The sequence below is a fragment of the Protopterus annectens genome, chromosome 1.part0 (genome assembly GCF_019279795.1).
Source record: "Protopterus annectens isolate FY-2018-M chromosome 1.part0, PAN1.0, whole genome shotgun sequence".
NCBI lineage: Eukaryota > Metazoa > Chordata > Ceratodontiformes > Protopteridae > Protopterus > Protopterus annectens.
The window spans coordinates 346944061-346956438 of NC_056725.1; the positions used below are offsets into that span (position 1 = coordinate 346944061).

Here is a 12378-nt window from a genome sequence, read left to right on the forward strand (position 1 = left end):
GTTAGTAAACATCATCTGAGAGAGGAGCAAACAGCATTGTTAAGACATATGAATGCATTCCACTGTGGTGAGGGATACCCACCGTTGTTGTCCCGTCACTAGCAGTCCATACCAAAAATTATCAACAGACACACCTCATGCCAATCAAAAAGTAGCAATGTACTACACTGGAGGGGAGGGGTCTTATGTTACTACATCAGGTAAAGTAACAGCAAGGTCACATATATCAGCATTCTCACTTGCAAAGGAAGGGCTGATAGGCTTAAAATTGTCTTAAAAGATTGCTATCACTGACACTCCACTAAAGATTTGCTAGGGGACTCTACCACTACTTTTTAAAATGTATTTTTTATGTCACCTAAATGTATAAAGTATACATAATTCATACATCTGGTTACAATATCACATCAACATGTGACAACAGCCAGTTACTGAGTGCTATGCATTTCCCTATTAAAAATAAGAATACACTACCCCTATTTTCATTAGATGCTAGACACTATTTTTTATTAGTAAATGCAGTATAGGATAATAAGCATGCACAGTCAGATAATACCAATGTTTTTCTCTGATACCGACTGCATACTGATTGTGCCCATCAAATATGTCACAATAATTACAAAACAGGAAAATAGCAAGCAGCTGCAGCAGCAGCTTTTGTGCTCTGCTTGTTTTAGAAAATTTGTTTTAACAAAATGATTTATTCATATCAAACATGCAGTAGCTGGCACTTGTCAAGCAGAGAGTGAGTCAGCTCCCACCCCCCGAAGAAACATTTGATTTTTAATTTATTGCGAATATTGCTCTTTGCACTACATTCGGTGCAGTATGTATATACCAGTTGGCTTCGACACAGTGAACTGTCTGATGGCGTTGATTCTACAGTATCACTTAGCAGTACTTCCATTCACTTTATGTAAACAGAATAAAAGGGGAAATGTTCTTTTACAATAAACAAATGTGGAGTCACACAGCAGGATGCTGATCAGACTACAAAAATGAAAAAAGCTAACATAAAAACTTTTGGTATTTTAGTTTTTTTTTCTATTTTTTAATATGAAGACATGTTATCAAAGGAAATGCTCAAAAAGCCCTTTGATAAACATAATCTCACACTATCTTTTGAAGCGGTTTCATTTATTTTGCACCCTACTGTGTGCCTTATCAGAAGCCTGAGCATAAGAAGTATTCTAGTTTATGATTAAAAAAAGAATCCGATAGATTAGAAGCCTGAATTGAAGTTGGACATAATAAGTATTAAAGTATTACATGACATTAATCCTGCCGTGCCATTACTCTCTCAATCACTGTGTGCAGACTAATTATTCTTTACCCAGTGCTCAGGAGAAAATAGAAATATACTTACTTTGGGCTGCAGTAATCTTTTTACTGCATCAACAAGGCTGACTCTGTACTGGTCCAGAAACAGGCTGTCAGTGAGAACACAAGAGAATCCAGATTAAAATAGTTTGCAGTTCTAATGACACAAATGCAGGAAATACACAAGGCTACTTAGTTACGATTATGCTAAAAGAAAAAAAATATATAGCTACTTTTCATTTTGAAGCACTTGCTTCTATTCTTTCAAAACAAAACCACAACAGACTCTTATTTTCTTAGCAAATTCCTTTCACTGTTGTGCTTTGCAGACTGTTCAAATGTAAATATGATGATGATCTGTACTGTGTAATCAACTTCTAATAAGGCAAAAAAAAAATAAAAGAGGACAAATGCAATGAAGGCTGTAATGACAGGCATCACAGAAGTTAACAATACATTACAATAGCACTGACATGCCACAGAGTTCCTATATACAAGCAAATGCCTAAGTGCTTTCAATTTGAAGAAGTGAATTCTTTTCACAAAGGAATACTGGGGTGAGATCACCTTGACATGACTTACTGGAACTAAAGTCATGAACAGGATATGTTTCGTTGTGGAAACAATTAATAATCAATAATCCTGCTTGTATGAAGAAGGAACTTTTATGTGAAGGTTTTTATAACAATATGTTTCTGTCTTCTCATATGACTGAGTAGGATAGCAAGAACTCTTTTCATTAGAAGTGCTCTTGCAGTATTCTGACCGCTGTGCACCAAGTAACCATGCAATCACCATTATGTATAAACAGAATTAGTACTAAGTATTTCGTAGAGAAATTACATAGGGCTGCTTGTGTATACATCTATACACACACAAACATATACACAAATATATATAAAGAGAGAGACAGATGAAACATATGCTCACACATGCACAGGTACACAAAGACATGACGGAAATGCACATACTTCTATCTGTATATAAAGTGGCAGCTTGTGTGACAAAAAAAGATGGAATGTGCCTTTGAATGTTTCTAGTGTTGTTACATTCTCAAAAATATTAGCCAGGGAATTACTGCATTAGATAAAATAATGACTGTTAATTAAGTTTGTATGTAAAGATGTAAACTGGAAGTAGAGGTGCTTTGATCAAAGATTTGGATTTTTGAAAGTGGATGGTCCAGTCAGTGCTAAATGCTGATGAGGTCTGTGGCACATTTGAGAAAAAGTGATTTTGGGTGAAGCTGAAGACACGACCTGCAGCTGTGATGTGCGACTGAGCCTGTATGGTGAAAATGCCTCTAAGGACTATGGCTTTGCATACAAGCTACTTACACAAACACACACACACACACACTCATATATATATATATATATATATATATATATATATATATATATATGGGTATATTTAGTACATCACTGAAGTACAATGAGAAGTCAAGTGGGCTTTACTTTCATTTTGTTATACAAACATGTTTTAACATTGTTGTGCTTCCAGTGTCTTTTAAGAGCTTACAATATGGCCTCTCCTTACTTGAGAAAGGAGTTAAAGGCTAAGGTTGATTACTAGCAAGGTGCATGTTGTCCGTGGACTAAAATAACCTTAAAACTCCCATGAATTTCCTAAATAAATATAGACACACACAGTAAACTCTCTCTTATCCATCTTCTCTTTAACCACCTCCTCTTTAACCGGCCATAAATTTCTGCTGTTGCTCTAGCAAAAGACAAGAGAAGAAAAACATTGCCACTTCCTCTGGGCTAAATAATGACCGACATTTGAGTTTCCAACTTCATATTTATTAGAAAAATGCATACTAACGCAAATCCTGTTAGTCTAGCTGATTTATAACCCATAAATGCTATTTTGTATGCTTTTTCTGCTTAACCAGCCATTTGTTTATCCAGCCTAAAGGCTAATTGGGGTTGGGGGTGAGAGTGTGTATGTGTGTATGTCACTTAGGGGGTAAGATCAGGAATGGGTGACGGATGGGTGTTGTGTGTTTGTGTGCAAGTTTGTGTTTTAGGGTAAGGGTTAGGTTAGGGGATATATGTAGTATTGTTTGTGTGTGTTTGTGGGACTGAGTCTGTCTTGTGTAGTGGCAGTGTTATGGGAAGGTTTTATTGACGTTAGGGTGTAGGGTTAGGGATGGAGGAAGTTTTAGTGTTAGGATTGGCACTCATTACTAAGGTGGTGCAGGAGATATATTAAAATGGAGGGCATACTAGACAGAAATTGTTGCCCTCTGTACTTTTTAGAACACAAGGGTTGTCTTGCAAAGATAGTTTAATTCTTTAAGGAGGCAGAAGCCATGTTTTAGCACCTTGTAAATTACACTACTTAGAAGAAACGTGTCCCTATTATGCAATGAAAGCATTTGGAATTTTTTAACAAATTGCAGTGGTGCATCTGGGGGTCTGCTAACAGAATGAATCTGCAGATTTTATTCTCATTATGCTGGATTCTCTGTGTATTGTAGGATGAATGCATAATGAAAAAAGGAGGGCCATACTCAAGTTGGGTATTACAATATTTTTATCAATGACCCTGCAAGCAGTAGATGAAAGCAGGTAACTGATTTTGTAATATAGTTTTACTTGAGCAAAGATATTATTACTTTCAAAATCTGTATGTGTGGTAAAGGAAAGGGTAGGTCAGGTATTAGGAGTAAGTTCCTCTGTTCAACAACATGCTCACTGGAATAAATACATCTCTTTCTGTATGCATGTCTTTCTTGCATGCTCAAGTTATAAAGAAACAGACTTTGTCTTTAAGCCACAAGCACAAAGATACATGCTGCAATGAAATGTTTAAATCAGGCAGCAGGGTACTCATTACACTATTGTATTACAGCAACAAGGTATGATCAAACGGTAACATACATTTTATTTTGTATGTACTTCAGATTACAGAACCACTGTAAACACAGGTTCTTCACTGATGAGATGTGCCAATAAACAGAATGATAAACAGCTGAGAAAACAGCCCAGACAAGATGGAGGGCAACAGCATGTGCTACTACGTTTCAGTAAAGTCTGTTTTTAACAGTTTTGTTAATTGATTTAGTTTAAAATTATTGTTTCTACTGGGTAAACCTGAACAGATAATAGATGAAAGTTTACCTGCTTTACTGAAGTAAGATATTTTTGGGAACAGGAAAATCATGGTTCTGGTATCAGGGAAATGACAACCGTCACACTCTAAAGCACAGTAAAAATGACTATAATGAATACTTGGAGAACAAAAATTGTAAATGTGTCACGGTTATGAGTCTAAGTGTGTTTATACTATACTTTATCCTTCAAATTTCTTTTATGTCTACTATCTACAAACAACATTTTGATCCCATCTCAGGAAGAATGATAAATATGTTTTATGAATTACAACATAATCAGTAAAGCAAGACCTTAAAAGCTAGAAGTAGTGGTTCAATTCCCATCAATCCTGACTCGCACAGCATGTGACTCCTTAAGCTAGTCATGTTATTTATTGTATCATATTGTTTCAAAAAATATCTTCTCCTCTTAAGGAGACAATGGGCCAGATTCAATAAAGCCTACACTGTGTCCATTAAGTGCACACGATATGTATTCAATAAAATTCTTATCACATTTTTTGTGCTTTCTAGTCACTCAGAAAAATTACACTAAGTGTACATGTAGTCTACACTTTGTGGTAACCTTTATGAATCCCTGTCAATATTTAAAGCTGCAAGAATATGAGTAGGAAAACTAAAATTAGGAGGAAGAAGGTGTGAGTTATGTCTGTGTTGTCTGTTCACTCCTAGGTTCATAGGTTCATAGATTAGTACTAAGCTAACTGCTCTTGCGAGCCATTTTAAGCCTAGCCAATTATCCCTTGTGAGACTCGAACCCCACACCTTGTGTTTGTAAGGCAAACACCTTAACCATTAGGCCACCGTCCCAACCCAACATTGTACACTTAGAGTAGGTCATATTGAATCTGGACCAACGTGTTTAACATACTGAAATCAGCACATCTAGCATGAAATATGATTCAGTACACTGACTGAAATCACAAACCTGGATACCAAAGACATTTTGGCCAATACCTGAGAAGTAATAATGTCACATTTGTGAGTCACATTAAACAGCTCACACGATCTGCTTAAAGCCATAAAATAAAATGCAGGATACCACCACCAATGTATGTCTAAGATTGAAAGAAGTGTATCTGACAGTTTAATTTCTCCAAGTCTTTTGGGTTCCTAATACCATGATAGGAATGAACCCCATTCCTAAGTCAAAGTATGATTAAGGTTCACAAAATGAGTATTGTGTCAGTCTTTGATGTTAGCCAAAAGTGCACTTCGCAACACCCGCAGCGTGCCAGGAATTGGCTCCTTCTGCAATTCATACAGAGTTGCATGCATCGGTAACGTATCTAAATACCACTGTAAATTCTTCTTATGTAACCCATTGCCCCTACTAATATTGGAACTGTCTGAAGTGTGTCATTACGGATACATATATGTATATGTGTTTGTTAGTGTGCACATGCATGTGAGTACCTATAGATATGTATATCCTTTTAACAACTACAGCACATACTGGAATTTTGCATTGATTACAGAGAATTATACATTTCAAAGTCAATTTCAGGTGTACTCTCCAGTCCAGCTGGTGAATCTAGGTATCCTGAGGCAATGTTACAACTGCCTCATGTACACAGACAACCCTCTCCTCCTACCACAAAACACTAACATATGCAAGAGATGCAATTATACAGCCAAACTGGAGGCTAAGCTGTCTTCACCCAAGACTGGAACAGAAGATCAAGTGGAGAAGGATAACACTTGCATCACACCTCCAGCCACACACAGACAATCTAAAACAGCACTGGCAAAAAATACACATAAATACACAAAATCATAGTCGGAGGCTCTAAATAAAAACCTGCAAAAGTATCAGAGACCTCCAAAGCAGACACCCAAACAACCTGCACCTCCTGTCACAAACCAGACAACACATAAAACACAAAATCAGTGTGCTGCACAATCACAGCCCTTAAGGCAAAATAACATACCCAACACACTAGTAATAGGTGACTCTAAAGTCAGGCACACTGACATCCCACTCACTAGGCTGGACAAGCAGAAGGTTACTGTTAGTTGCCTGTTGGGAGCCAGAATCCGCCACATTACAGAAGCACTCAGGTCACTCCAGAACTAGTACAAATATGACACTGTCATTGTTCATGTTCTTGTGAATTACTTGAGACGTACCTCCCTGGACTACATGAAAAGAGATATGGAAGAGCTCTATGATCATGTAATCCAGGCTGGTATGACCATGACCCTGAGTAGCATCCTGCCCTCACCAAGAATGATACCTCAGTATAAAGAAAAAATGATCAATTTCAACAATTGGCTAAGCTTCTGGTGTCATTCAAAGGGGATCCAGTGTCTGTCAGCCTGGGACGACATGCTCGACAAGCCGTGTTGCTTTGCAAAAGACAGCTTGCACCTATCACCCCTAGGCTTTCGAATACTGGCCAAGGCGCTTGCTGCCCCCATATTGCCTTTTTTAGGCAAGTCTCAAAAGTCAAACTCACCTCCATAAACAGCACAATTAACAAAAAACTGAGGGTTATGCTAGTCAATGCCAGGAGTTTAAATCTCAAAATGCACACGCTCAAAGCACTCCTCAGTATGGAGAATGTCGACATCTGTGCAGTAAGTGAAACCTGGTTCAAGGCTCCAGAGAGCACCCCAGCACTAGCAGGCTACAACTCATACCACACATTTCGGCCACAGAACACGGACCGAAACACAAAAGGAGGGGGTGTATCCATATTCATCAAGGATACCTACACCTCCAGGTTAGTGGTGCAACATGATACCTCTGAGATCATCCATGTGCAACTAACATTGGGCAAATCTGCAGTGCAAATTGTGACCTGCTACAGATCACCCTCCATGACCCAGGACCACCAGTCCACCTTTCTGGAGACACTGGAAAACATGAAGGTCCTACTGAACACCCTGATATCGGGCAACTTCAATTACCCTACCATTAACTGGGAAAAGTACTCGAGTACAAACTCCCAGGCCCAACGCTTTCTGGAATTCATCAACTCCAATGCCCTGGATCAGCTGGTAAACTCCCCTACCAGAGGTGAAAATATATTAGACCTGGTCATCACTAACATGGGTGACAGGTGTTCCACACCAGAGGTCAACCCGCCACTGGTTAGATCAGACCATAAACTAATCACTCTGGATGTCCACACCCCACCACCACCCCAACTAAGGAAACCACAGTAAAAAACTTTTCTAAAGCAAACTTCACCTCATTACCCCCAGTAGAGCTCTTTTGAGTGTGTACCTTTAACTCCCAGTGGGTGTGGCTTCAGCCTTTAAAAAAATTACATTATCACCTTACAGTTCTAACAAATACTTATTGACAGAGGTCATATATCAATACAATTGTGTTTGCCATCATATATGCTTCAAAATACAATATTCTAATATGTTGTGTGTAGCATGGATTTGGAAGTATTAATGCAAATACGAACAGAAAATATTTGACGTCTAGAGGAGCAGTAGGTGGTAACTGCAGAAATGCCTGTAGACGTCACAAGGGCTGTAATGGTAAGTTTCACAGCCCCCATGCTAAAGGATAACGCTGCCCAAGATGCAGAAACCTTTACAAATGCACTCTATGAGCACCTACAAGGGTGCATGGATCGTGCCATCCCTAGCAAAACCAAGACTCACTCCTCTAAGAGAAGGAAACCAGTTTGGTGGGCCCCTGCCATAAACAGGCTATACAATAGAAGGAGGAAACTAGTTCAGAAAAAAAGCAAATCCCAAGAAGGAAAGACATCCCTGATCAGTATCAGTAAAAAACTAAGGTCCCTCATAAAATCATCCAAGGCTAACTTTGAAAAAAAAATAGCCAAGGATTCAAAAAATAACTACAAAGCCTTCTTTCGCTATGTTAACTATCTAAGTAGCAACTCGCAGATATGCACTGAACTAGTGCAAAATAGCACAAAATATACTGAACCTAGTGATATTGCCAACATCCTGGCAGACAGATTCAGTGCAAACTTCACTCCCCTCTCAGCCCCAAAAGGGCTCACAACAATACCAGAAAAGTGTAGTGTCCTGGAAATCACAGACGCACAGGTGAAAACAGCCCTTTCAAAAGCCATAAACACAGCCTCAATCAGGCCAGATGGAGTCCCAGGCTGTGTCTTGCACAAACTACTGAACAAACTAACCCCCCACCTAAACACACTGTTCATCCTCAGCCTCTCCACAGGCTACGTGCCCATAGAATGGCGCACAGCAACAGTTATTCCTCTCCACAAAGGAGGGGCCACAACTGACCCTGGTAACTATCGCCCTATAAGCCTGACTAGCCTGGTTTGCAAGGCTATGGAGTGCATCATCATGGAACTCATTAACAAAGACATTGGGAACCTCCAAATACTTGACCTGACCCAGTTCAGCTTTGTTAAGGGCAGAGCATGCCTACTAAACCTGGTTGACTTCTTCTAGACAGTCACTAAGGCCATAGACGAGGGAAATATGGTTCACACAGCCTACCTTGACCTCGCCAAGGCTTTCGACACCATTCCCCACTCAGGTATTACAGAAAAACTCACCAGCCTGAACATAAACCCCTATTTCATGAGATGGGTTGCCAAGTGGCTTACAGACAGAGCTCACATGGTAAGAATAGTGGGCTCCAGGTCCGACTCTATACAGTCACAAGTGCCGTGGTCCTGGGATCCCTACTGTTCGGCATATACTTCTCAGAAGTACAGGCAAACACAGGAGGGCAATGGCTAACCAAGCTCGCCGATGACTGCAAACTGGGAGCCATAACTGACTCTCCAGCTGACATGGACATCCTCCAAAAGGGCCTTACTGAGACAGATACCTGGTGTCAAAGTCATGGCCTCAAGCTAAATGCCAAAAAATGCATAGTCATCCCATTTGGGAAAAAAAAACACCCATGAATTACCACATAGGTGGCAGCCCCCTTAATACAGAATAGGTAATAAGAGATCTGGGGACCCACGTAGTTAGTAATCTCTCTTCTGACAATCCTATTGTCAAAGTAGTTAGGAAATTCTTCTATGTGGTCCATTTAATTACTAAAGGGTTCGCATCTAGAAACAAAGAGGTTAGAGTGCCGCTTTAATCATCACTCATCAGACCCATCATAGAGTACAATGCCCCATTTGGGATGTACCTCACAAGACACCTCCAACAGCTGGAAAGTCCACAAAAGTACCTCACCAAGAGGATTACTGGCCTCAAACATATGTCCTATGCAGCCCAAATGAAAAAACTCTGGCTGTACTCAGTGGCATATCGCTTACTCAGAGGTGATATCTGCCTGACTTACAAAGCCATGTCCAACTCGGACTTGATGGACATGCTCCACCTAAAGAAATCCAAGTCACTGTGAGCCACTCACTCTAGTGAGCTAAACCTCACCACAACCATAAATAGAACATGCTGGAGGGATAGATTCCTGTCACAGAGACTCCCCATGCTTTGGAACAAAATTCCAAACTACATTAGGCAGAGCGCCTCATTAACACTCTTCAAAAGAAACCTTGACGAGTAGATGGGTAACAGAAAATACACCCCTGGGATCACTTCATTGGCTCTGCTTGACAGAGGATCAGTTAATTAATCAATGGGGCAGCGAAAGCCGACACACTCTGGCTAGGCTTATAAATGCCCTCGGGCAGATAGCCTAGCACCTACCTATGAGCCATAGGTTCAGTTGAGACCAGAAGCCATTAGGTTTTCATACCTCAAATAATGTCTCTTACAATAATATACAGGCTTGATCATACATAGGTACAATGACACTGGCCTTCAGACTTCAGCTATTGTAATACATCCTTGCTGGGATAGTTATGCGTTCATTATTCATAAATTAACAAAATATGTACTATGCCTTCCCATGCAAATGGAACATGGCCACAGTAACACAATAAATTGGTATGGAGTCGAATTTGTAAAAATTGACACCCTTAACCAGATTGGATAGAATTATTTCATCCATATAATATTTAAACTTTATTTTACAGCTCACATTATAAAACAGTAATGATACTCAGATTAGGTAATGTTCCCCTTACCTGGCCATACGGAAAAGGTTCAGCTAACCAACTAATATAATTAAGCCTTGAGTAATCCTGCTCAATGCACTTTTACTTTAAGCCATCTTGGCTACATCACAAACGTACACAAGAACACATAAAAGGGGAGTGTCCAGATCCTATGAATTACAATTACTCCAGATGAAGGTATATGTACTGTCCCTTCTGTTTACAGTATCTCCTTATTATACATACGTCTTGGTAACCAATGATTTAGGAATCTCCAGCAGTAATTACCTGCCATGAAAGCATCTTCCATGTTATAACTCTCTTGCATTATAGAAGGAACATCTTTTATGATTGGTTCTTGACTTATCTTCCATTTTAGTGATGGATGCTTTTTATTTTACTATAAATACTATCACAAGCAGTAACACTGCCTCATGTTGATTACATCTTTTACAGTCAGCGTATCACAAGAAAAATAATACAGACAATTGTATACTCTGTGGCCATAAGTGATTTAAAGGGCCATGAATACCTCTCTTTAATTTATGATCTGTATTATCAAAAAAAAAAAAACATGTACATCTGTCTCATGATCTCCATCTCCAGAAGTCTTCTGATGAACTACTACAAGCTTAATGCTGTCTAGATGGCATATAGAAGCAATTTTGTAAACAGTTTCAGCAAAATAATCTTAACAATCCTGACTTCATTGCTTATCTGTGTAGCAAACAAAGTTGTGCCCACTTATCTGGATCAGTCATGACATCTAACAACTGCTGCCATGACATGCCCTTGTCTTAGTATGCATTACTTGGTTATAAATCTTACTCACGAGTATTTTTTTCCTTTTACAGTTGAGAGTCGATTATCTGAACATTGATTATCAGAAACATCAATTATCTGAACACAGCCTTCCAAAGTTTTCGGGTAGGAAGAATCATAAAGTTTGAATATGTAAACATTATACATATTTGCTTCTGCATGTTTGTTGACATTGTAGCCTTCACATGTGTGGAAGATATTCTTTATTGTCTATGGGAATTGCTGAATGGTTGAAAAGTGTATTCCCTGTGTGCAGAAAAAACAAGATTTTAAAATTTTTTTATCCGGTTCAATGTATGTTTGATTATCCAAACTACCCTAGGTCCCAATTAGTTTGGATAATCAACTCTCTGCTGTATATATTCAGGTCAGCAGTTCTTGAGCTTTTATTACTCTTCTACTATCTAATTTGGTCATTAAATCCTGGTTATAGTACCTCCCAATTTAGCTGAACCTCTTGGGCAGGAATGAACTTGGCTGTACATTGATCTCATTCTGCTGAAGCTTCTGTTCCCAATACTTGGCTGGTATTTAAGTTTTCAATCAACCCTCAAATCATCATGTTTTCTACCCCAGTCAGTCTGATAACCTGAGAGGAATAACTCATTCATCTACTCTTGGATTCCTAAGTTAGTCATGGAATGCAAGTGTTAAGTATTTATAAAGCTATAACAGTAAATTCACAATAATATTTTCTATGAACTGGCACAACTGGACTTGACAGCCAAACAAGTCTGAAAAGAAACTCTCACCAGTTCCTTACTACAGTCAGCTAACTGTGGTATTTATTCTTTCCATGTAGATATCTGTGCTTTCATTTGACAGAAATAAAGCTGTCAAAAGTGGATGGCTAGTAATGTAACTCTAGAACAGGTAATCCAAGTCCATACATTTCAGTTACTCTTTGAATTCCCAACTAAAACTTCTATTGTACTCCTCGGACTTGCACTGTATTTCCATATTTTTTTTCTAATTATTTCTCTGGAGCTTTTCTCCCCAGGCATCCAGTAAAATGGGGTTTCATGCCCAGTTGGACTTCACCAACCAACAAATAAAATTAATAATAACTAAATAAAGAATTCAGAGAGGTCCATGGGTAAAACCTGAAGTGCATGCAAAGCTAAGGCC

General features: G+C 38.9%; 1 protein-coding gene across 1 annotated transcript in view; it reads right to left on the minus strand.

Annotated features, from left to right (window-relative positions):
- Nucleotides 1-12378, minus strand: part of LOC122792238 (calmodulin-lysine N-methyltransferase-like) — a 546804-nt gene that overhangs the window by 135931 nt on the left and 398495 nt on the right. The window contains exon 6 of the mRNA XM_044059989.1: nucleotides 1367-1430. Within this exon, the coding sequence (XP_043915924.1) occupies nucleotides 1367-1430 (64 nt within the window). The remainder of the gene's footprint in view (nucleotides 1-1366; nucleotides 1431-12378) is intronic.